This window comes from Aotus nancymaae, unplaced genomic scaffold, assembly GCF_030222135.1.
Source record: "Aotus nancymaae isolate 86718 unplaced genomic scaffold, 86718_ANA_hifiasm-v0.15.2.pri h1tg000051l, whole genome shotgun sequence".
Taxonomy (NCBI): domain Eukaryota; kingdom Metazoa; phylum Chordata; class Mammalia; order Primates; family Aotidae; genus Aotus; species Aotus nancymaae.
Genome location: NW_026988465.1, coordinates 22,706,843 through 22,732,236, shown reverse-complemented (window position 1 = coordinate 22,732,236; position 25,394 = coordinate 22,706,843). Strand labels below are relative to the sequence as shown.

Sequence of the window (25,394 nt, the reverse complement as noted above, 5' to 3'; positions counted from 1 at the left end):
AGTTGTTGGTCATCCATTCAAAGTCCATTCTGTTTTTTAATATGACGACTCCTGATTTACAGCCGACTAACCTGGAAAAGAAGCTAATATTTCTGACTTCTTAGGTGTGGCCATGGGCTAAATTTTGGTGAATGCAAGGCAAGCCAAAGGTTGCATGATAGGATTTAGAACACTAGGGTAAAAGAGAGCTGTTGCACACATGCCCTTTACCCTTCTTTTGTGTCCTTTTTTTCATCCTACAACTTGGGTTGTGAGTGTGATGGCTGGAACTTTAGTGGCTCTCTTGGATCCCAGGGGTAATTGAGGGAATTTGGTGATTTTCTGGAGTTTCCACATACTAACAAGACTTGGATTTTCTGCATTTCCCAGACTTCCACATCTAAACTTCCTTTACATGGGAGAGAAATCAACTTGTTTCAGCCACTGTCATTTTGGGCTTTCTATTGCATAGAACTTAATACCATCTTCAAGGGTACATGAATTGCTTTTCCTTAAAAAAAAAATTAGCCATAAAACTATTTTATTTCTTTCCCCACATTATTTAGTTGGAGCTCTGTAACTTTTATTGCTTTTATGAGAAAAGGTCTTGCTCTGTCACTTAGGCTGGAGATCACTGGCATGACCATGCCTCACTGCTGCCTTCATCTCCTAGGCTCAAGCAATCCTCTTGCCTCAGCCTCCTGAGCAGCTGAAACTAAGGCACATCCCACCATGCCCAGCTATTTTTTTTTTTTTTTTCAGAGATGGGAGTCTCACTCTGTTGCCCAAGCTTGTCTCAAACTCCTAGCCTCAAATGATCCTCCCCTCTCAGCCTCCCAAAGTGCCAGGATTACAAGTGTGAGCCACTATGCCTGGCCACTCTGTTTCTGAATTTCATTTTGTATATATCAGTCTGTTTAGATTTTCTTTCCCTTCTTGGGTCAGTTAGGCCATTTGTTTCTTTTTAAAAAGTATTTTCATCAAGGTTTTCAAATTTATTTGCATCCAATTATTCAAATTGCTCTTAAAATCATTATTCCAGTATATATTATTTTGTTCCTACCTTTTTCTGTATTCTTTAATCATTAGAATAGCTAATGATTTATCTAATTTAATAGCATTTTCCTTTACAGGGACTAGCAAGACTTACATTCTTTCCCTAACTTTCCTGCACCCCAATTAATCTCCAATTTTATCTTTATTCTGGACTTCCTTAGGGTTTCCAAAGGTTTATTCATTTTTTAAAACATTTATTTAATTAAATGTTTATTTTGTTATTATTCTTTCTTCTTCAGCAACCTAACTGCTTAGGGATATAGAATTTCCTCTGAGCAGCATATGCTAGGCTTTGCCAATGTTAGGGAGGCCTCTGCTTTTTGGGGAAGACCACACTTGGATAACACAGGACTGTGAGAAGCCAAGAGGTAGAGAAGAGCTCAGAAATACCCAGATTACATCTTCACTGATCCTAAACAAAGGTGGGGTTCCTTGGTTATCCACCGGGTCCTATTTCCCAGGTCTGGGTCAGCATACTCAAACTACGGGGATAAACAACAAATAACACGGGAGATAATCCTTCTGTTGGGGAGAAAAATCTTTTTTCTCTACTCATCTTAGTTTCTCCATCTGCGGCCCTATAAGCTAGACTAACGAAAGACAGATTGACGAGAAGGAAACAGAGTTTATTAACATATGCATTGCACAAACACTGGGGAGTACTGACATTAATACCTCAAAGGAGGATTTAGAACTTGGGTTTATATAGCATTAAGGAAAGAATACATTTTTTAAGTGACAAGGAAAAGGACTTTGAGTTTCTAGCACAGTAAATTGTGGAAAGGCAACTTTTTTTTTTTTTTAAAATAAGATTTCTCTGGTGCTATCTCTAGACTGATAGGAGTCTAAAGTCTCTGATGATTAACTTTTGTTCTTCCCAGGATAAATTTTTATCTTGCTTTTAGGCAACTAGGGAGAGGGCAGAGGTAGTTTTTCTTTTTTTTAATCTATTTTTTTCTCAATTGTCTTCAGCTCAAAATACCTCTTATGCCAAAGGTGGCGTATTCTGCTACCCTTCACTTGCTAGTTACGACCCAGCCTCTATCAACATAATTAGAACTACTAACTTTGGGGCGCATGACCAATAGTCTGGCCTCTTTTATGACCTCTGCCCTTAGGCGGAGGTGGAGGCCCAACCATACCTCTGACATCTAGACACGACTCTTGCTTCATTTCTCCTATTCTCAGAGATGATGTCAGAGGACCTCAACAAACATCAGTAAACATAATTTTTTTTTTCTTTTTTCGAGACAGCATAATCTTGGCTTACTGCAACTGCCACCTCTCAGGCTCAAGCAATTTTCCTGCCTCAGCCTCCCAAGTAGCTGGGATTACAGGCACCTGCCACCATGCCCGGTTAAATTTCTGTATTTTTAGTAGAGACAGGATTTCACTATGTTGGCCAGGCTGGTCTCAAACTCCTGACCTCAAGTGATCTGCCTGCCTCAGCCTCCCAAAGTGCTGGGATTACAGGCATGAGCCACCGCACCCGGCCATCAATTTTTATATCAACTCTAAATTATAACATTTAGCAATTTTGTGACTTTTTATGGTCATCGTTGTTTATGTTTTAGTTGTAATCCTGTCATTACCCACTCAGGTATGGTAATTTGGTCTTTTTCAAAATGAAGTTAAGTCTATTTGATCTCCTCTGAATCACAGGACTGCTAACAACCATTTCAGTAATAACTATTTACTGAGATTTAAAAATATTTCAAGGTAACTGGTCCTAGCAGACTGGAAAATAACAGCTTCTTTTCCAGAACTGAATACCCTACCAAAAAGTTTGATTTTACTCATAATTCCCTGTTCATTTGAGGCATCTCATTGTAAGCTAGTCTTAACCCTTCTCTCACACTTTGCTTGGCTGTTTCTCAGGCAGATCTCAGTAGGTCTGGTAGCCTCCAGGACTGCTGCTCAGATTATTAAACAACCTGTCAGTGGTTGGAAGTGTCAATGCTATTTTGATTTTCCACCTTTTTGTGGAATTTAATGCAGTTGGCAGACAATTGCAGCTTTCTTTCATCACCCATGAGTTCAAATGGTAGCAAACAAACTAGGAGAACACAGACATTCTGACTTGTGGGTCCCCTCACTCATCACCTGAAGACCTTGGAAATCAAAGCCCTGATCCATTAAAGACAGATAGAGCAATGTATGATCATCACTCTTACCTTGCTTTGCCCCAGTGCAGGTCAACCAACTGTGGTATTTTTAGTTTCTAAGTCCATTTATTCAGCAAAAATTAACTATATATCCATTAAAATCCCAGCACTATTCTGAGTACTAAGGAAATGGCAGTGAAGAAAACGGACTGAATTTCTGCCCTTATGTGATTTACATTATTTTCTTTGGGCTGGTTAAATGAAGGAGCCTCTGCTTTTTTCCTTAATCATCTAGGGGAGGCAGAAACAAAGGAGAATAATGATAAACCTGGAAATAGGGCCGGAGAATATCAGAGAAGGAAGCCTTTGGGAAGGTGAAGATGTGGCAGCCAGTAGTCCCATTGTAAAAGGATACAACTCCGGCCTCACAGTCCAGAAAAACTCCCACAACCAGGGGCTGCTCATGCAGATGAAGGGAAGTTGGGGGAGAAGTAAGCGCTACATAACCTTTCTTTTTGCACAGCCTTAGGGTCCAGAATCCATACTGAGGCTCTTGCTTCATGCCAGTGCCCCTCCGCACATTTTCCATACAAACTCCTAAATCCCACCCGGTTCCTTCTCCAACATCCACTTCAAAGTAGCATCTTCCTGAGGTGAAGCCTTCACAACCCAAGACACAGGGCAAGGCACTAAATCTCCTGGAAGAAGTGTCCTGATTCTGCTGGAGGTATCCTCGAGTCACTTGTCTCCGATCTTCAGACAGAATTAGTTCATGATGAGCTGTATCTGGATCCAGAGTCACACTGACTGCAGAAACAAAACAAACAAAAAAACACTTTTGTTGGTGCAAAGAACATAAGTTATTTTATTTTATTTATTTATTTATTTTTTGAGACCAAGTCACTGCAACCTCCACCTCCCGGGTTCAGGCAATTCTCCCGCCTCAGTCTTCTGAGTAAGTTTCTAGCAAGACTTACTCAGGTCTTCTGAGTAGTTGAGACTACAGGTGTGCACCACCACAAGTGGCTAATTTTTATATTTTTAGTAGAGATGGGGTTTCGCCAAGTTGGCCAGGCTGGTCTTGAACTCCTGACCTCAGGTGATCCACCCACCTTGGCCTCCCAAAGTGCTGGGATTACACAGGTGTGAGCCACCGTGCCCAGCCACAAGTTACTTTCAATAAAACTAGCCTGTGTTCAAACCCAAACATTGTTTCTTATAAACCATGTGAGCTTAGGCAAGTCATTTAACTCTCTGAGCCTCAGTTTTGTTAACTATAAAGTGGAAATTATCATATTTGTTGCAAAGAAACATGGGTATTGAATTGAATATGCTATGTTTACTTAATGTGCGGTAAAATTCTTGATACATGGTAAGCACCTAATAAGTGGTAGTGATAATAATGTCATCAACGTCATCTTTGACTTAGTTATTCAGGGATGTCAAGGTATAGAACTAACCAGTTAATATGGTTACCATCCTGTCCAAAGTTCTTCTCCCATGCAAGACTTCCAGGAATCATGAAACAGTTGAACATAAAGATAGCTTTTCCCTTCTCTACTGAATAACCACCAACATTGAGAATCAGGGAAGGAAAATGACTCAGCTAATGTCTTAGCTTGTTATTGGAAGACCCAGGTCTCTTGACACATGCCTAGTTCCATGACTTTTAATTGTAAGCTCTTCTCTTTCCCCTCAGATAATGTTCCATAGAGATTAGCATGAGATGACAATACACTGAGGATCAATATACATGAAAAGTATCAGACTAGAATCAAACAGGACAGAAAAAAAAATCTGATAACCTAAAGTGAGATACTGGATGGTATACAGTTTTAAAAATAAATAATAGTAATAGGATGTTATAACCAGAAAGTTAAGAAACCACTGTGCTACTGGCTTAAACACTGATCAGCTGGTCTATGACAACAAAGGAATTCAAGTACTCAGAAACACTTCCTGTGCTGGATGCTCTCTGTTTGTTCTTCCAAATTATTCCCTCACCTTTCTGTCTTGCTCTGTGCCCAGGAAGGCTGACCTCTGTGGTCACTTCCTGCCCTCTGGCTTCTGCTTGGTTCAGCCAATGGGAAGCACCAAAGGAGACCACAGGGCACAAAGACGCAGCCTGGGAGTATTCCCAATCCCTCACCACTGGCTATGATTTGGAGGGTACACATTCCTCTGCCTCTGGGTGCACTCTCCTATAGTTATAGCTCCCTACACCTGCCACTTGAGGCCCAGAAGAGGTGACGGCTCTCTAAGTGTTCCTAATTCTGGGCGCTTCCCTGTTCCTTGTGGATTTCCCAACTCCTCACCTTTGTAAATACCCTCTTTTTCAAACTCTATTCAGTCAGCTCTTATCAGCCTAACTCATAGAAGTTTGGGGTTTCATTGTTATCTGAATGACCCAGGAAAACCCATGTTGAGAAATTAAAATATTTACAGGGTGGTAATACCACTTGAGAGAAAGTATCAGTTGGATTTTTTAAATTCCACCTATCTATTGTGGTGACACATAAACAAAAACATATAGAAGATTGAAAGTTAAAAGATAGATGATATAATCATACAGCTGTTGTAGTATTATATCAAAAGATATTAAGTTAGAGCATTATTAAGAACAAAAGGAGGGCCGTGGTGGCTCATGCCTGTAATCCCAGCACTTTGGGAGGTCAAGGCAGCCAGATCACTCGAAACCAATAGTTCAAGACCAGACTGATCCACATGGCGAAACCCTGTCTCTACTAAAAATACAACAATTAGCTGGGCATTGTGGCACATGCCTGTAATCCCAGCTACTTGGGAGGCTGAGACACAAGAAGCGCTTGAACTGGGGAGGTGGAGGTTGCAGTGAGCTGAGATTTCACCACTGTACTCCTGCACCCCAGCCTGGGTGATAGAGCAAGACTGCCAAAAACAAAAACAAAAACAAAAAAAAGGACAGAATGACCGGAGGCAGTGGTGCATGCCTATAGTCCCAGCTACTCAGGAGGCTGAGGCTGGAGGTCGCTTGAGTCCAGGAGTTCTGGGCTGTAGTGCGCTATGCCCATCAGGTGTCGGCACTGAGTCCGGCATCAATATGGTGACCTCCTGGGAGCAGGGGACCACCAGGTTGCCTAAGGAGGGGTTAACCGGCCCAGGTTGGAAACAGAGCAGGTCAAACCTCCCATGCTGATCAGTAGTGGGATCGTGCCAGTGAATAGCCACTGCACTCCAGCCTGGGCAACATAGCGAGACCCTGTCTATTTAAAAAAAGAAGAGTATAGAAAAAGGACAGAATGAAAAGAGACACCTAAAAAAAGATAAAATGTAAAATGTACAGTTCACTAGGAAGATTAATAATATAGTGCATTCATGTTTATAATTGTGTTAATATACAAAGCAAAAATTATAGAATTATGGGAGAAATTGACAACTCTACAATCATCATGGGATATTTTAACATTCTTCTTTCCATAATTGATAGATCAAGCAAACCAAAAGAGAAAAATAAGCAAAGACATGGAAGGTCTGGACAATCTAAGAAGCCCTATCTGATGGTCAATACATACAGCTCAGCAACTGTCTAGTAATAGTAAGCCGAGAATACGCAGTTTTCTCAGGTGTAGATGGAACATGTACTGAGTACGTACTAGGCAGAAAACAGTCTGAACAAATTTCTTTTTTTTTCTTTTCCTTTTTTATTTAGCCAGAGTTCTTTTGGCTAAAATGTGCTTTCTTTTTTGCTCTTTTTCTTCCTTTTTTTTTTTTTTTTTTTGAGACGGAGTCTCGTTCTGTAGCCCAGGCTGGAATGCAGTTGTGTGATCTCAGCTCACTGCAGCCTCCGCTTCCCGGGTCCTGGTTCAAGCAATTCTCCTGCCTCAGCCTCCCAAGTAACTGGGATTACAGGCACGCACCACCATGGTCAGCTAATTTTTGTATTTTTAGTAGAGATGGGGTTTAACCACGTTGGCCATGCTGGTCTTGAACTATTGACCTCGTGATTCACCTGCCTCAGCCTCCCTAAGTGCTGGGATTACAGGCGTGAGCCACCAAACCCCACAACAAATTTTAGTAAATCTGTATTACACAGATTATTTTCTCTAACCTCAATGTAAGATTATAAACCAATGGTAAAAAGATGACTAAAAAAATTCTAAATATTAGGAAAGGTAAAATACTAATAAATCATAAGATGACATACAGAATGGAACAGCAATGAAATGTTACTTATAAAAATATACAATGAAGCTAAAGCAGAATTTTGAGGAAAATTTGCAGACTTTAAATGCTAATCATAGAAAAATTAAAAAGGTGAACATTAAGTTAAGCATCTAATTTAAATTTTAAAAAGAACATAGAAACCCAAATATAATTTTTTTAAAAGGAAAAACAGATATTAAACAATTAAATTAGTGAAGTTAAAGAAAACAACAATGCAATAAAGGGGAAAAAAGTAGCTTCTTTAAAAAAATTTAATAAAGTAGACATATCTCTGATGAGATGTATCAAAGTAAGACAGAAGGCACAAATGGAATGAATACAGAAAATTTTTAAATATTACAGAACTTTATAATAAATGTATGCTACTAATAAAATTGAAAACATTGACAAAATTAATACTTCTTAGAAAAAATATTTGAGTAAAACTATATATTTAAAAATATATTCAAAAAACAAAGCAAGCATGGGCAGGCCTAACATTTAAGAAATGAAATCACTGGTTTAAATCCCACCTACTGCTAATAAAACATGCATCTTTATCAAGCAAAAATGGATCTCGTCAGTTTGATAGAAAATTTAGAAGTCAAAGCATGAGTAACACCAATCTCATACCCAATCCTACAAAGAATAGAAAATTACGGCACCTACTTATAGACACAGACTCCTGCACAAAATAATATAAATAATAAACTAAATTTTATATATGCATCTATACATATGCGTATATGTTAACATATAGAAAATGTGTCTACTTAATTTTCAAACCCTATTTATCAAAAACCAGGATGAAAATGCACAATGCCATCCACATGCTATAATAAGTTCCCATAAATCAATAAGAAAAAAACCATTAAAAAATTCTTAAACCACAGTAAATCATGGGTGAATCACAGAAGCCTGAAGAGCTAGCTACTGGTCATACAAAAAGAATCTCAACCTCACTAGTGAAATCAGAAAAGCGCAAATTAAGTACACGATTAGGTATGATTTTAAATCCATAAGACTGTCAAAATCATAAATTATATAGGTAAAGACTCAGGGAGTTTTAGAGCAGTGAGAGCTCTTATATTGCTGGTGGGGTAGAAATGGAACAATTTCAATGTCTGTAGTATCTAGTAAAACTATGATATGCATCCCTCATACCAGCAAGTCACTCCAAGGTGTATTACATGTTTGTACAAACTTAGGGAAAGATACAGGTCACCCTACCTAGAGAAGTCAGACTGGAAAGGGGTGGGAGAAACCTTGAACTTTCTCTTTATATCCTCTATATTGTTTGACTAATTAAAATTTATTTGTTGCATCTGCTTGAAGGCAATGTAAAATAAAATAAACATAAATTTAAAAATAAAAGTAAATTATTCGTATCACTTCTGTAATAAGAGAAATTTTAGGCCAGGCGCAGTGGCTCACACTTGCAATCCTAGCACTTTGGGAGGCCGAGTTGGGCAGATCACCTGAGGTCAGGAGTTCAAGACCAGCCTGGCCAACATGGTGAAACCCCATCTCTACTAAAAATACAAAAATCAGCCAGGCGTGGTGGTGCATACCTGTAATCCCAGCTACCCAGGAGGCTGAGGCAGGAGAATCACTGTAACTTGGGAAGGCGAGGCTGCAGTGAGCAGAGATTGTGCCACTACACAGTAGCCTGGGCAATAAAGTGACACTCCGTCTCAGAAAAAAATTTGAAAAAGAAAAATTTAATAAACGATGTTTAAGAGGGGAGAAATATTTAGTTAAAAGCCCATTTAAGAAACAGTTTCACTTGAACCATGTTGTGATTCCTTCTGTAAAAGATGAGACTAGGCAAATTAACTCAGTGAAATCCCAGCAAAACTTACATAAAGTCAGGATGAAATACAGAGTGCTTTTGGGTTTTGTTATTGTTTGCTGTTATGTAGTTGAGGGGAACGCAGGTCTATAATTCCTTATCTGAAACCCATGGAACCAAACGGGCTTTGCAATTCAAATTTCTTTAGAAGTTACAAAGGCCAAAAAATGCATATACTCTATAAAGTTCAACCCCTTCAGGGCCTAAGGCAGAGCCCTGTAATCAAATTCATCAATATTTCTGCAGCAAAACATTTATTCAAATTAAGTGGGATAAACAAAGACTTTTAAATAGTCTCATATCAGTGCAGTTCAGGTTTGGCCACTGTGGAAGACAGACTCAAGGGTGGCGTTCCATGATTCCTGTCTCTTGGTGTTCATGCCCTCATAAAATTCCTTCTCTCTTAGTGTGAGCAGGGCCTATGAATTGCTTCTGACCAATAGGATATGGCAGACGATGGAATATAATTTCTATGATTACTTTTCATTATGTAGGACTCCATCTTGCTAGCTGATTTGCTCTAAAGACTCTGTCTCCTGAGCTCTCTTTGAAGAAATAACTGGCCATGTTGGAAGCCCATGTGCAAAGAGCTAAGGGGTGGCCTGTAGAAGCTGAGGGCAACCTCTAGCCAAGACTCAAACAACCAGGGCCCAAAGTCCTGCAACCATTAGGAAATAAATTCTGCCTGCTACTTGAGTGAGCTTGGAAGTGGTTCTTCCTTAGCCGAGCCTCCAGATAAGAACACAGCCTGACGAACACCTTAACTGCAGCCCTGTCAGACCCTCTGCAGCAGGCCCAACTAAGCTGTGCCCAGATTCCTGAACCACAAAAGTCGAGATAATATATGGGTGTTGTATTAAGGTGCTAAATTACGGTAAATTGTACTAATAGATAACTAATATAACCATCAAATCATTTCAGGGTAGGCCAGATTTTTGCAGCCAAATGAATCATGATAAAACTTTCCATTTTCAGAGTTTTTTGATTTTATACTTATGGATACAAATTTGTGGAAGTATAGTCAGCACTGACTTAAAAAATTAAGGGAGCAGGAAACTCAGTAAATGGTTCTAATGTTTTGGAATCAGTAAATTGGTTATAACATTTTTCATCTGTGTTATCTAAGTTCCTAAAATCATGTGAATGATAGGCTATCATACTCACCAGGTTTCTTGCATTGCTCTAAGAGTTGACTGATACATTAATAATAAACACTATGATCACGTCCAATACCATAATGTGGTATTATGATCATGTGTCAGTCACTGTGCTAAGCACCTTGTACATGTTGATGCATTTAATTTTGCTGACAACCCAATGAAGTGGGAGCTGTTAATATTTTTATTTTTCAGATGGGGAAAATGAGTCACTTGGAGTAATATGGCTAAAAAGTAAAAGAATAAGAATTTGAAAAGTTTGCGCAGATAACCAGAATGCAATGCTCACTCACATCTAAGCAGTGAATCAGACTATCCAGGGAGAGTATGAAAGCGCTACTGAAATTAACAACCTCTTTGGCTGTGAGCCTGCCGAGGGACAGGTGGTAAACCTGGTTACTACATAAGGCCCCTTCCATTCACAGCATTTAGGAATTCTTTAGTGCATATACCTTGATGACTCCTTAACATTTTCTTCACATCAAAGTAAAGCTCAGAAACATTGCACATAGTATGAAGCTCCAAGGAGATGGCCTCTGATGTTTCCAGCTTCACAGCCCCACTCCTAGAATAAGCAGAGGCAGAGACTTCTTCAGCACTGCATTTCATTCAGTTCTGTATACACACACCCCTCCCCTCTGCATTCACACAGGACGTACCTGCTCAAAGTGTCATTCACATTCTATAAAGAAACAAAAACAAAAGGTGAGCACGGGAACATCAATATTTCATGGGGCTTGGCATGCAGGGCTATTCTTCTTTGCTTTTCCCAAAGAAGTAAAGAGAGTTTCCCTAGTCTTAGATATTGATGGATACTCAGAATAATTCCCACCAGTCTTAGATATTGATGGATACCCAGATGGAATAATTCCCACCAGCTTCTGGGAGATTCAACATGGCAGGCTGTTTCTCAACATTTGCATCTATTCTCTTCCTTGCTGAAGCCTTAAGGCCAGGAGCTTTGCCCCTGCTCCCTCTGTCAAGACTTGCTTTTGGTAATTAGATATCCTTCAGAGTGAGCCCAGATTAGAAATCAATCATCATAAAGGTCCACATCACTCATCTTTTATTCTTTTCCTTGTAGAGAAATGAGGAAACCTGATACACCTCCCTCTGTGCTTGACTGACCCAGTGCTTCCCAGGGTGCTACTGAGTATATTGGGTGGCTGAGAAAAAAGGATTAAAATTGAGTGTTCACATCTCTCTTTTACCACCCTAAAATTGGACCCCCAGTGTGGCAGTGTTGGAAGGTGAGGCCTGGTGGAAGTGTTTGGGTCATAGGGGTGGATCCTTCATAGATAGCTTGGTGCTGTTCTCATGGTAGTGAGTTCTCACTCTCTGGAGAGTAGATTAGTTATTACAGTAATGGATTAGTTCTCTCGAGAGCAAGTGTTCCAATGCAAGTTTCCCCCTTCTGTTTGGCTCTCTGCACATGTCCACTTCCCCTCTGACATTCTCTGCCATATTGTGCAGCACAAAAACCCTTACCAGGAGCCAGGGCCATGCTCTTGAGCTTCCCAGTCTGCATAACTATGTGCTAAATAAACCTCTTTAAAAAAAAAAAAAAAGTCCTTAATGGTGAATCCATGCACAGTCCTGAGACTGGGTCACTAAGATGATGGCAGCAGGTATCACACGGTGGTAAAACAATCATGCTATATACTCAACCTTACAGTATAGTCACCAATCCTCTTAGTTAGAACCAGAATTAATGACTCCAGATGTTTATCTTCATATCGATACAGCTATAGCCTGTACCATAACAGCTCTGGAGCAAGGAGTCTACAAGCAAATCAGGGAAAACGTTATCACTCATCTTGGCTGCCCCACTTCATCACCCATCCGTCACCCAAAGGAATAGTTCAGGAGAGTCTGACAGCCAGGGTTCTGTGCACACGGGCCAAGGAGGCAAAGAGTGGCAAATATTATCCCATGGTTCCATTTGGCCAAGCTATGTTAGCTCAGAAGTTTATTTTTCTAATTGACATAAAGGTACACTATAGAGTAGTGAAGGCCAGCCAGATGGCACTGATGTATTTCTAAAAGAAACATTACTTTATCTTCCATGCTTCCTTACCATTCTCCTCTAATGGCACAATAACATACCTTTTTTCCCTATTCCAAGTCCACAACCTCACCTGCAGCAATTTTTGGGCTGAGCCCTGACATTTTTCCTCCAGTTCCAGGATGTGGCTGTTGAGTTCATCGCTCTTCAGCCCCAGACTGACCTCATGGTCCCTCAGTCTGATCAAAGTCTGTTGTTCTTCTTTCTCCAGTCTCCAGAGAAAACACTTCTCTTCTTCATGTAGGAAACTCTGGAGACTCTTAAAGTCAGACTGGATTTTTTGTCTCTGAATCTGTATCTTCTCCTAAAGTCAAGAAAGTATGGTCAAAAGGTGGAAATAAAGCAAATGTCCATCTATGGATGAATGGATAAACAAGAATGAAAGTGTGATACATGCTACTGCATGATAAGCCTTGAAGACATTCAAGCAAAATAAGCCAGAAATAAAAGGGCAAATATTCTAAGACTTTGCTTATATGAAGTATCTAGAATAGTTAAGTTCAAAGAGACAGAAAGTAAAACAGGGGTACAAAGTGTTGGCAAGACAGGAGAACGGAGAGTTACTGTTAAATGGGTAGTGGGTTTCAGTTTGGAAGATGAAGGGTGAAACCCTGTTGCAGTTTGGAAATGGTATGGTGATAGTCGCACAACAACGTAACAATGTAAAAGTTCTTAATTCTACTGAACCGCATGCTTAAAAGTGGTTAAATGCTTAAGTGTTGTATATATTTTAACAGACACACACAGTGCAGTCACTTGGACATTATTTTCCCATGAGTCACTGAAGCTGGAACAATGTCCCCAGGTTCCCGCTGCAGAGTCATGTGTGGGAGGCAGGCACTCACATGTGGGAGAGGCTGTCCCAGATTCCTTACAGTCACTCAATTAATTTCCTTGTTCCTCAGTCAAGACAGGAGAAAGCTGGGTTAGGAGTGCTAGATAATTTGATTGTGAAACTAGGGCCAACTTCAAACACTTTATCAATTACAAAGATAAAAAGAAGTTTTTACTTGGGGTTTAAGAAGTTATTTCTGAGTCTGAAGGATTTTCTTAAAGTAAAAGCTTATAATGAACATCACCAAGACTTGATTTTAAGACAATCAGGCTGGTAAGAGGGTCCATAATTCTTGGCAGGGGGAGCTCTGGGTGTGGCAGGCGTTTATTATGGTTAACTGAAAAATATTTATCTACTACCCTAGGGTCATCTTCAGCATTCCTATGTGTAAGACTGACAAAAATCAAATGAAAGTCTCATCTGAGATGTAAAATTGCAATTTCCATTAGTGCTATCTAAATTAATGCAGTGGGAGTGTGTATTCAGGGTAACTTTAATCTATGCTATTGGGTTGCAGGCTTCAAACTTGGCCCAAATAAACTCTCTACTTATCTTAAAAAAAAAATAAAAATTCAAAAATTAAAATAAATTCATAAAGTGTTTTGCTGACTATGATGTAGTAAAGGGTCTCTGACTTAGGATGAAGTGGAATTTTTGTGTAGGGGACAGGTGCAGCTTTAACTCTTATATAGGTGGGTTTTCATATATGTTAATAACAATCAAGGTCTCCTCTATTGTCCAAGATCCTAGAAATGAGAGAAGTAAGAGTGTACTCAGGAACTCAAGATCAACATCCACAAACAAAGGATCAGAGTAGAGGTTAGAAAGGACCCTTGCAAGAGGGAAAATTGGTCATCAGTTTGTGAGATTTTACTGCAAGCTAGTGAATTACATAAAAGTTGGTGCAAAAGTAATTGTAGTTTTTGCCTTTACTTTGAATGGCAAAAACCGCAATTACTCTTCCACAAACCTAAATATTTCCACAAAAGAATGTGGCTCTGATAATGTGGAGGCTGGTCAGCCACAGAAATAGTCTGAGAGACCCTATAGTCTGTAGTTTCAAGTGTGTTGGTTGTTGTATTACTTATAATTTACTTATAAATCAAGTATATTTCCTTCAGCCTCATCAGCTTGAATAGTATGAATTTGAATCTGGAGTCATCCTGTTTTCTGAGTGTTCACAAAGGTTGGTTTCTGTAGCTGTAAACTTAAGAGCCAGATGCTCTGCCGTGATAAAAGGGCCAGGGTAATGAGTTGAGGCCTGCAAACCAGGTTTATTTTGAGGTATTTAAAGTTTGAGACCTAGTCAAGCCTTGTTCTAGGTAAACAGGCAGACCAATTCTGCTTCCTCTGACTGAGGTATCAGGAATTGCAGCCAACTGTGGTTGAAAGATGGAAGGGGTTGGTGCTCAATTCTCATGGATGTAAACAACTAGAGGCATAAATATCAATAATGGTTTCTTCCTTGGGTTTCATTTTTTCGATCTGGTTTAGTGAGAATAAATCATCATTGTGCTTTACCTCCATCATCCCCTATGCCTAAGCTCTGGAATGGAAAATAGCTTGAGATCAATGAAGTCAGATTCTTACTTTCCATTTAGTTATTTGTATTGCTGTGAACAGCTTCTGCTCCGTACATCTGTCTTCAAGTTGCCTCAAATTTGTCACAGCTTTCTGGAGCTTTTCCTGAAGGAAAAATTTGATAAGTGAAGTCTATTCAATTTGACTCTTCATTAGGGACCTAGGGGGAATCCCAAACTTCTAAGATTAATTTGAACGATAGCGAATATTTATTGAGTTCTCATCGTTTTTTTGCTAGAGAGCATGCTAAAGGCTATATGTGCAGGAACACACTGATCCACTTGGCAACCCTCAACAATGGGTAGGATTTTAAACATCATTTCTGTGCCGTAGAAAATGAGGCTAAGAAAGGGGTAACATAACTTGCCCAAAGGGCTGTAACTGACAGGTGGTGGAGCTACAATTGCAACCTCATCTGCTTACCCAGAGCCTGAGCTATATCCACCACTGGAATCCTGCCAGGAAAAGGTTGTACACAGAACAAGGTAATCATCATCTAAAAGATTTTGTAAAATAACATGGTGGACCATGCATAACCTATACCAATGGCACAGATAAAATTTTTTGTCTTATGAGTCAGGAGAAATCAGGATGCCAGCTGGTTATTAGAAACAGTTTATGGAAGACGGGAATTCTGGTATCGTTTGAAGAATGGTATCATGAAACCAATTTAAAATGATTCATGTCAAGCTTTTAGCTTATTCTTCAAAAAAGTTTCTCATATTGCTATTGAAGGTGATTTGAAGCTGACCCAAATTGCTAGTTGTAGCCAATGCTAAAAGAATTGTCTCCTGTCCACTGTAAACCCAACAAGTATACTCATTAATTCTCGAGCGTTCTCAGGAAAGGACTCTATGTAACTGTTTTAACAAAAGACGACATTGCCCTTTCTATATGCCAAGTGCTATTCTATGCATTCTACGTTTTAATGTCCTTAAAGCTTGTAACAACTTCCCGGGTGTGTGTGTGTTAGAAAGGGGGGACACTGCTATTATCGCCATTTACAGATGGGGAAACCAAGGCATCAAGACATTAAATAACGTGCCCAAAATTAGCCATCTAGTAAAGTGACCAAACTCAATTTCAACATAAGCAGTCTCCTTTTCTTACTACTTGTTGGGACAGTAATTCAAATGGGAATATCATCATTGCAATTAGCAGCTGCTCCATGGAGTTTAAGGAAGAGCTGCCATGAGCTGAGTAGTGGTTAGGATTGACATGTCCTTAGGACTTAGAGCCTTCATACGAGATCACCTCTGCCTCATGGGACAGAATAAGGGGCCTGACAACATTTTCCTCAAATTTAGACAAGACAGAGAAGGAAAAAGGACATCAGGACTATGCCCATTCCTCCACACTGGCAATAGCAAAGTCCCACGTTCCTTAATATGCTTTCTGACAGAAAACCTGGATGGTAGATAAAGCCCCTCTGCTTCACCATCCACAACCAAGTATTTCCAAGTATTTAAGTCTTCTTCCTGAATCTTGCTTAAAATCTGCCCTCTCCTCCCTTTCTTACAGGGATAGTTTAAATTTTACTCCTTGATATTCCTTTTATTATTGGCATGCTGGAGTAGCTGGGCACAGTGGTTCACACCTCTAATCCCAGCACTTTGGGAGGCTGAGGTGGGAGGGAGACCAGGGGTTCGAGACCAGCATAAGCAACAAAGCCAGACCATGTCTCTACAAAAAATTTTTTTAAAAATCCGTATATGGTGGCGCGTGCCCATCCTAGCTACTTGGGAGGCTGAGGTGGGAGGATTGCTTGAGCCCAGGAGGTCGAGGCTGCAGTGAACCAAGATCGCACCACTGCACTCCAGCCTGGGATACAGAGCAAGACCCTGTCTCAAAAACAAACAAACAAACAAAAACAGTAGAGGTAGCAGAGTGATACTTTTAATGTCACTGACCCTTCATCCCCCAAATGAAAATCCTCCATTAGGTGTTCAATTTTGGTGTCCTTCAGGAGTCACTTCTGAAATGAACCACTCCCTACCCTAAAAGTCCCTCCCCACCACCAAAACCAGGGACCTCCAGGCAGACATTTTTGATGGTTTGTCTTCTTTACTAGACTGTGGATACCTAAAAGGTGATGCGTCTTTCTTCCCTGTTTTCAGGCCCTATCACGTGGGTTTACATATTGCGGTTTTTCAAATTAGATACATGGTGTGAAGCAAGAAAAAATGTGGGTGTTTGGTTTGAGAACAACCTGTTCTAAAGCAGGGAGAAATTCATCATAACACAAATGGATAGGGATAAGAGTCCAACCATCCCACCAAGGTCAGGATGGACAGTCTAGATAACAAGGAATCATCATAAGCTATTTTTCAGAAGAATGACAGGATGAAAGCTGTATTTCCACGTCATAATGTTAGGTTTCAGGCTAAATCATCTCAGCTCCTAGGGAGCAGGATAAGACTGGGGTACTTGCCAAGGGTCCCTGCACCACACACTCACCTTGTAGCCCTGGCATACCTCTTCAACAAGTGCTGTGGTGTGACCTTTGTGCTGCGGTGCCCGCTCACAGCGCCAGCAGATGAGCAGTCCTTCATCTTTGCAGAACAGGTGGAGCTGTTCTCCGTGTTCCTCACATGACATTTCATGATCCATCTCTTTGAGAGCTTCAATAAGGCTTCCCAGCTGCTTGTTGGGTCTGACGCTATCCAAGTGAAATGGAGCCCGACACTGAGGACACCAGAGCGTCTTCTGCCTCAGTTGCTGTTGGCTTGGGTTTTTAAAGAAGTCCATTATACATAACTGGCAGTAGCTGTGTCCACAGTTGATGCTTACTGGGTTCGTCATCAGGCTCAGGCAGATGGAGCAGGTGGCTTCCTCCATCATCCTCTTGGTGCTGGTGGTTGAGGCCATAGCTTTTCTTGAAAAGCTCCAATACTGGCTCTAGAGATGGAGATGAAGCAGCCAGAATTTTCCAGTGATGAAAATACACCTCAGCTGCACTGCTCTGTGATGACGAGCTGGCTGCTACCGACTTCTACAGGTCTTGAAGCTGTCGACCTAAAAGGAAGAAGCTGAGGTTGAGTTTGTTTGGGCCAAGTTTGAGAACTGCAACCCAGGTGCAGAGTTTCAAGTTGCCCTCATTAGCAAGCAGTTACAAGTAGTTGTTTAAAGGAAAAGAAGAAGCAGTTTTAGAGTTGTTTACCAAGAATTTACATTAAAATAATATAAGCTTTTGATTGGCTATACATTGTTCTTTGTATTACAGATCTCAGGAATATGCAGGAAATGGGTGAGGCAGCTAGTCAGGAACAAAATGCTTTTAAACGTGGGGTCTTAACTGAAGATCCACACTCCTGTCTCACTGATAAAGTTTGATACTTCACATAGCTCAGACTGCTCTAAGCTATTTTTCTTTTCTCAGAGTCTTCTAATTTTTTTTCTTTTTCTTTATGAGACAAGTTCTCACGCTCTTGCCCAGGCTGTAGTGGAGTACAGTGGTATGACCACAGCTCACTGCAGCCTCGACCTCCTGGGTTCAAGCAATCCTCCTGACTCATCCTGGCAGAGAATCTGGGACTACAGGTATGTGCCACCATGCCCAGCTAAAGTCTTCTCTCCAGAAAGAAGAAATGCATTGGAATTTAGAGGATGTATAAATGTTTAACTGTGTAGCTAATAAAGGAGCCACTATCATGACTGGGAATTTAATTTTAACTTAATAAAAATTAAATAAAATGAACAAATTCAGTTTTTCTGTTCCGTCTGCCACATTTCGATTGCTTAATAGTTGCATGAGGCTAGCGACTACATAAAAGCCCCAATATACAACATTCTGTTATCACAGAAAGTTACCTTGGACCGAGCACTGAAAGAAGCAATGCAGGCTTCCTCACAAAAGCTGCAGGAGAGAGAGCTCTGGGAGGGTGAAACTCTTTCCTATTCTTAGTAGCTTCAACAAAAACTGGTATCAGGTCCGCACAGCTCACACCTGTAACCCCAGTGCTTTGGGAGGTTGAGGCAGGTGGATCACCTGAGGTCAGGAGTTTCAGACAAGCCTGACCAACATGGCAAAACCTCATCTCTACTAAAAATACAAAAAGTTAGCTGGGCGTGGTGGTGTACATCTGTAATCCCAGCTACTCGGGAGGCTGAGGAAGGAGACTCGCTTGAGCTCTGGAGGGGAGGTTGCAGGGAGCCCAGATCGTGCCACTGCACTCCAGCCTGGCTGAAAGAGCGAGAATCTGTCTCAAAAAAAAAAAAAAAAAGAAGAATTGGTAGCAGAATTACTCTTTGTAATTGGTAGAAACACTCAGGCAATTGGGTGATCTATGACAGATTCCACTGAAGGAGTATGGGAACTTCACCCCAATATATGGCTCCCAGGTATAATGAGTATTTTGAATTAAAGGCCCTTACAGATCAGCAGATGCTGGAAAAGATTTTTTTTCCCATCTTCATTAAGACCAGTCAGACTAGCCAAGGAGAACAATTGTTTTTCCTTCCAACCCCTGTTATCTCATTTTGTATTGAAGAAAAGAGGACTAAGAATGTAACCAGACCTAATCAGACACTTTCACAAAATAATGTCTGTCTCTCAGGCTCGTTCTTTTCCAGAGAGAACCATTTACAAGTTAAACTCCGTGCCCTCATTCATTCATCCTGCCAAATATTCATTTATTCTCCCTAGTCATCGTGAACTGCCCCTCAACAGAATTGCCTATATTCTCCTGATATCACCCTTCCCCTCTGAAATAAGGCTATATAAGTTTGTAAGCCCTACTGGAAGAGGGGTAATCACTCTGTGATTCTACCTCATGTACATGTTAATAAATTTGTGTGCCTTTTTTCCAATTAACCTGCCTTTTGTGAATTGGCTTTTCAGCGACCTTTCAAAAGGCAAAGAGGAAATTTTCCCTTGGCTCTTATACCCATCATGACAGTCAAATTTGACTCCACCTCAATCCCTCCCATCCCCCACAAAGAACAACAACCAACACTGGTTAATAAGATGGTTTTTTTTTCGTCTTTTGTTCTTGCTTTTAGGAGCAGAGGTATAATAGGCAAAGAAAGGACAACAGTGAATAGATCTCTTTCCTGCAAACAGAGGGGGGCACCTAACGACTTCCCTGGCTAATAAGGTCTTGCTAGAGACCCCACGAGGAGGATAAAGGAAGCAATCAAGGCAACCAGAAAAACCAGAAGAACTAGTTCATCCTTTCCCTAAACTGAGGGAATAAGAATTGCAAAGAGGGCTGCGAAGCAGAGGGTTTGGTGCTGAGGAGCAGTTATTTCTTGGGAGCAGAGCTCCTGCAGAACTAGGAAGTTTACTGTTAATACCTCTTCTCCAGGACAGGACCTATCTCAAGGGACAAGTTCAGAGTGATTGCAACATAAAGAGTTTGCAGACCCAAGGAGGTAGGGAAGGCAGAAAGAAGATGGGGGAGGCCAGGTATTTCGGATGCTGGACCCCCTAGGCAATAGAGGAGTGACCAGGAGCAAAAAAGTCTGTCCCTTCTGAGAGCAGGCTCTCTCTGCACCCCCACCCCCACCCCACACACCCCTAGCCCTGGGAGTTCCTCTAGGACAAGGGCAGAGTTGGGAGGAAGTTTGAAGAATGACTCTTCTTTGAAATGACAGTGCCAGAATAAAAAACAGAAATTTAAGTACAGGTACCGGGTAGGCTGTTTTCCTCTTGCAACCGGATCAGTCTCTTGGAGCCACACAGAATTTCTTCCGAAGGCATGTATTCCTCTGCGGGCTACTTCCTCCAGTGACACACCAGGCCCCTCTCTGCCGGGGACACTGGGTTCCTGGGGAGAAGGGGCTTCCCTCCTTCCAAGGCTCCAGTGTTCCTGCCCTGGGCCCCACGCACCTACCTTCTTCTGAGATTTGATGTAAAGTCTGGTGAAAGAAAGAGTGGGAAAGATGTGAGAGCTATAAAACAAAGAAAGTCCAGATCATTTTCAGAGGTCGAGGGGCCCTGTGGTCAGGAAATATATCCTCCACCCCACCTGCCGCCAGCACATACTCACATATCCACTGAGAAAACCTTAGTCTGGACCTTTTCCATAACCTACACTGCTCAGACACTTACATATTTGCGGCTAGTCCCCTCCGTAGCTGCCACTTCCTGAGGCCTGAGTCAGGAAGTTAACTCAGACTGGATTAAACTGAGAAGTGAAACTACCGTGGGAGGCAGGGCTCATTAGATTCAGGAGAAAACTAGTGATGTTGCTCATATATTTTGCACTCAGCTTCTCCTGTAAAGGAGGGGAAAACGTAGGAAAGAATATCCTTCTTTTACAGCAATAAAAAGAAGGAACCAATTAATAACCCAGTAAACTATCATGTGACCCAACAAAGTATCTAAAAGCAGGAAGCCTGCAGAAAATCAGTTCACAGGCTCCGATTTGAGATCTTTCTACTTTTAACCACCAACTCCCTTGGGAGTCCTTAAGCCTTCCTAGCTGATGTTATTATTTTTTTTCTATTTCTAGGTTGCTTATGGTTTTTTAACTGCTCTGAAGGGTGTGGTGGAAAAGGGGTGGTAACAGCAGTAAGGCTCATTGGCATCTGAGTCAGCCTTCTATCTTCTCTGTCCCATTCTGTGTCTCCTTTTTCTCCTCACGGTCCTGCAGATCTCAGATCTTTTTCAATCGCCAGGGTCAACCACCCAGGACAGAAAATGGGTGTCACTAATGCAGCAGTGAGTGCCCCTAGCTTAGAGCTGTGTGGGATCCCTGAGACCATTGCTCTGCTTTGTGCTCTGTGGAGAAAAGATTGGGGTCCCGGGTCAAGTCCTTAATGACTCTCCAACTTCTCCACTTCAAAATGAAAGTACTGTCACCACTCAAGTTAGAATGATTACTTCATGGGGAAAAAAGATGCATTACTACCTCATGATAAGAGCTTATCACATGTATAAGCCTTAGTTGTAAGAGGTATTTATGATAAGAACATAATAAATGCTTGCTTAAGTAGATGGAGTGGTCCAAGGGAACCAGTAAGGGGAGCTCAGGACACAGGTGGGTGAGAAATTAAACTTGAATTCTGGGAGCCACTGGGCTAACTCTGGGCCCCTGTCCTGTCTGATGAGGTGCTGACCCTAATAGCTAAGGGAATATGTAGTTTGGCCCAGCTGCAGTCCCTCTGGTCCAACTACTCAAAATAAAGTCAAGATTGTGAAACAGGTTCCTTTCTTCCTACACCAAGCAGAAGACTCTTCAGCACTGCACCTTCCTGGCTGCTCACAGAGCCTTCTGCCATTTGGCCACGTATGATTCATCATGCTCTGGCATGATAGTAGCAGACCCCATGCACAGCATGGGACATTCTACTCCTGGGGCAACCAGCACACACAGAGAGGAGAAAGAATGAGCCCCTGAATCCTTGGCCCCACAGTGAGTCCTTGCAGATATCTATGACTTTCACTGTTGTGGACGTGACTCTATCCAGACATGCTCATTCCAGATCTGTCCTGTTGTCAGAGGTGTTTGAACCAGAATGACTCCATTTTGAATGGGGGCTGAATAAATAAGGCTGAGACCTACTGGGCTGCATTCCCAGGAGGTTACACATTGTAAGTCACAGGAAAAGAAGGGTCATTGGCAAAAGATACAGGTCATAAAGACCTTGCTGATAAAACAGTTTGCAGTAAAGAAACCTACCAAAACCAAGATGGCAACAAGAGTGACCTCTGGTCATCCTCCCTGCTCCTTACACACTAATGTGTTAGCATGATAGAAGGCACTCCCACCAGCTCTATGACAATTTACAAATACTATGGCAACGTCAGGCAGTTACCCTATATGATCTAAAAAAAGGAGGAACCTTCAGTTCTGGGAATTGCCCACATCTTTCCTGGAAAAGACATGAATAATCCACCCCTTGTTTAGTACATAATCAATAAATAACTATAAGTATCTGTATTACCCCATTTTCACACTGCTAATCAAGATGTACCTGAGACTGAGTAATTTATACAGGAAAAAGTGTTTCATGGTCTTACAGTTCCATGTGGCTAGGGAGACCTCACAATCATGGCAGAAGCCAAGGAGGAGCACGTCATGTCTTATGTGGATGGCAGCAGGCAACGAAAGAGCTTGTGCAGGGAAACTCCTTCCTATAAAACCATCAGGTCTCATGAAAACAGCATGGGAATGATCTGCCCCCATGATTCAATTACCTCCCACTAGGTCCCTCCCACAACACATGGGAATTCAAGATGAGATCTGGGTGGGGACACAGCCAAACCATAACAGTATCCTTAGCCCAGCAGCTCAAGCTGCTTCTCTGCCTATGTAGTAGTCATTCTTTTATTCCTTTACTTTCCTAATAAACTTGCTTTCACTTTACTGTATAGACTCACCCCAAATTCTTTCTTACATGAGATCTAAGAACCCTCTCTTGGGGTCTGGGTTGGGACCTGCTATCTGATAACACTATCAAAGGATCAGGAAAAGGAAGCTAGTGAGTGCTAAAATGGAAATAAACTTATAATTACCAATAATAACAGCAAGACAAAAGCAAAACAGATTGTGACAGCTGTCCCACCTCACACCTGTTTCCCATTGCAGGAAGGAGGGACTTGTTTATGCAGAGAGTGGCAAATATTAGAAGCAGAGAGTGGGGGTGCAGATGAGCTTTCAGGAATATGTCACCAAAGGCAGGCCTAGGGAGAAATCAACATAAACTACCCCCCATGGAGGAATGTATTATCTCCAATATGTAAAGCTAGGCTTGATCCTGTGATTATGGGATGGATACAGGAATCCAAAGACTCACAATGGGAAGTAGGTCACTAGAGTCTCCTTAAGAAGCTCTGGACTGTGTGTTCCCACTGTGGGGAAGAATCAGCACCCAGACATCCCTAGAGTGTCTTTCCTCAACTCTTTCAGATTTCACCTCTCAACCAACCCTATCCTGACCACTTGTTAGCAAGTGTACCCCTTGCTCCCTCCCAAACCTTCTCAAATCTATTTTGTTCCCACAGCACTTATCATTGAATATTTTACTTATTTATTTTGTTTATAATTTGCTTCCCCCATGAGAATGCAAGTTATGTAAGGGATGGATTGTTTTTCAATATTGTTCACTGACGAATCCCAGAGTCTAGAATAGTTCTAAGCATAGTGATGTGCATTAAATGAAAGAGTAACTTTCTGAATTGCACTAAACACACATCATAGGAGGTGTGTGCACACATGTGCATGATGCATGTAGCATGGCATGGGTGATGTGTGGGGCATATGGTACTGTGTGTGCTGTGTGGTATGCGATACATAGTTTGTGTTGTTGTGATGCATGTTATCTGGTGTGTGAGTGTCCATGTGTGTTAGGGGTGGCAGGCATGTTAACATGTCAAATAGTACTATAAAGTATCAGAACCCATGGTGCTTACTGGTTTCCCAGAGAACTGCTTCTCTCTCTCCTGTAGAATATACAGATAGTTTGGATGGAAAGGGAATAAAAATAAGGCTGAGACCTCCTGGACTGAGGAAATAAAAATGGAAGTAAAAGAAGAGCTGGGAAAAGAGAGTAGAGAGGCCAAGGGAAACTTCCCTTTTGGCTTCTGAAACTTTGCTGAAAAATCAAGTCACAATTTATTAACACGTACATAGGGAGAACCATAGCACAATTATCCACCTCCCAACAGGGTTTAGAAGCTTATATATCACCCTGGCCAAATAGATTATGGGAGGGGAAGAAGATAAATTCTGTTAATGGGATTACTGTTGTGGATTTTTGCTTCTTAGTTCAGCTAGATCTGGATTCTTGTCTCATGGCCAGGAAGAACTAGGCATGTGGACATCAAAGAGTGAGTGGAGTAGAATTTATTAAGTGAAAGGAAAGCTCTCAGCAAAGAGAGGGGTCCTGAAAACAAGTTTCTGCTTTGCCCTTCACAGTTGAATACCATGGCTTAAGAGCCAAATTCCTGGCAGCTCCGCCCTGTCTTCCTAGTGCATGCAGGCCCTTAGACTAAGCTGCTCCATATTGATTTATTTCCCGAACTGCACGTGTTAAGGAAAGGAATCTTCCACTGTGGGCATGTTTAGGCAAGCCCCTTGTGCAAGTTCCCTTATCTGCACAAAACATCTGGTGTAAACATTTTGGGGCAGGTCAGAGATTCTCCGGGGACCATTCCCTTACTGTTTGCCTAAAGCAAGCTGGCCGACTCCTTTCATTACTAGGGAGAGTAAGTAGATCAGGGAACAGAGACTAACTTGAACATTATCTTGTGAAAGTCTGTTCAGGTGTGGTTACATTCTTGGTCTTATGGGGATGGAAAATAAAAATAATTGTCCTTTTTGGTAGGTCTGGATCTTAGGCAGATAAAAGAACTTTAATTCCATGATGTGTTTTGGGAGAGACGGTTAGTGGCAAGGATATCAGACAGACTTTGAAGTTTCCTCAGTTTTAATATGACCAAGTGCCATATTTTCAGGTATCAATTTCTTAGCCCCAACAAGAGCTTAGAATAAATTTTATAGCATCACAGTGTGAAAGCAACTTTTTGTTTGTTTTTAGAGACAGGTTCTTGCACTGTCACCCTGGCTGGAGTACAATGGTAAGATCACAGCTCACAGTAACCTTGAACTGGCCTCAAATCATCCTCCCATCTCAG

The 25,394-nt window shown here is 41.3% G+C and overlaps 1 protein-coding gene across 4 annotated transcripts in view; it reads right to left on the bottom strand.

The window, feature by feature from the left end:
- Positions 1–1,640: 1,640 nt before the first annotated feature.
- The window catches only part of TRIM38 (tripartite motif containing 38), a 74,443-nt gene continuing 50,689 nt past the window's right edge, over positions 1,641–25,394 (bottom strand). Inside the window, exons 1-8 of one of the 4 annotated variants that reach the window (XM_012458551.2) lie at positions 20,803–21,101; positions 20,444–20,671; positions 17,270–17,827; positions 14,822–14,917; positions 12,470–12,700; positions 10,991–11,013; positions 10,784–10,896; positions 1,641–3,947 (exon numbers count right to left, since the gene is read on the bottom strand). In XM_012458551.2, the coding sequence (XP_012313974.2) occupies positions 3,424–3,947; positions 10,784–10,896; positions 10,991–11,013; positions 12,470–12,700; positions 14,822–14,917; positions 17,270–17,680 (1,398 nt within the window). In that variant the 5' untranslated portion in view covers positions 17,681–17,827; positions 20,444–20,671; positions 20,803–21,101 and the 3' untranslated portion in view covers positions 1,641–3,423. Of the gene's footprint in view, positions 3,948–10,783; positions 10,897–10,990; positions 11,014–12,469; positions 12,701–14,821; positions 14,918–17,269; positions 17,828–20,443; positions 20,672–20,802; positions 21,102–25,394 lie in introns of those variants that run through there. The other 3 variants (XM_012458550.3, XM_012458555.3, XM_012458553.3) reach the window with 3 other exon arrangements.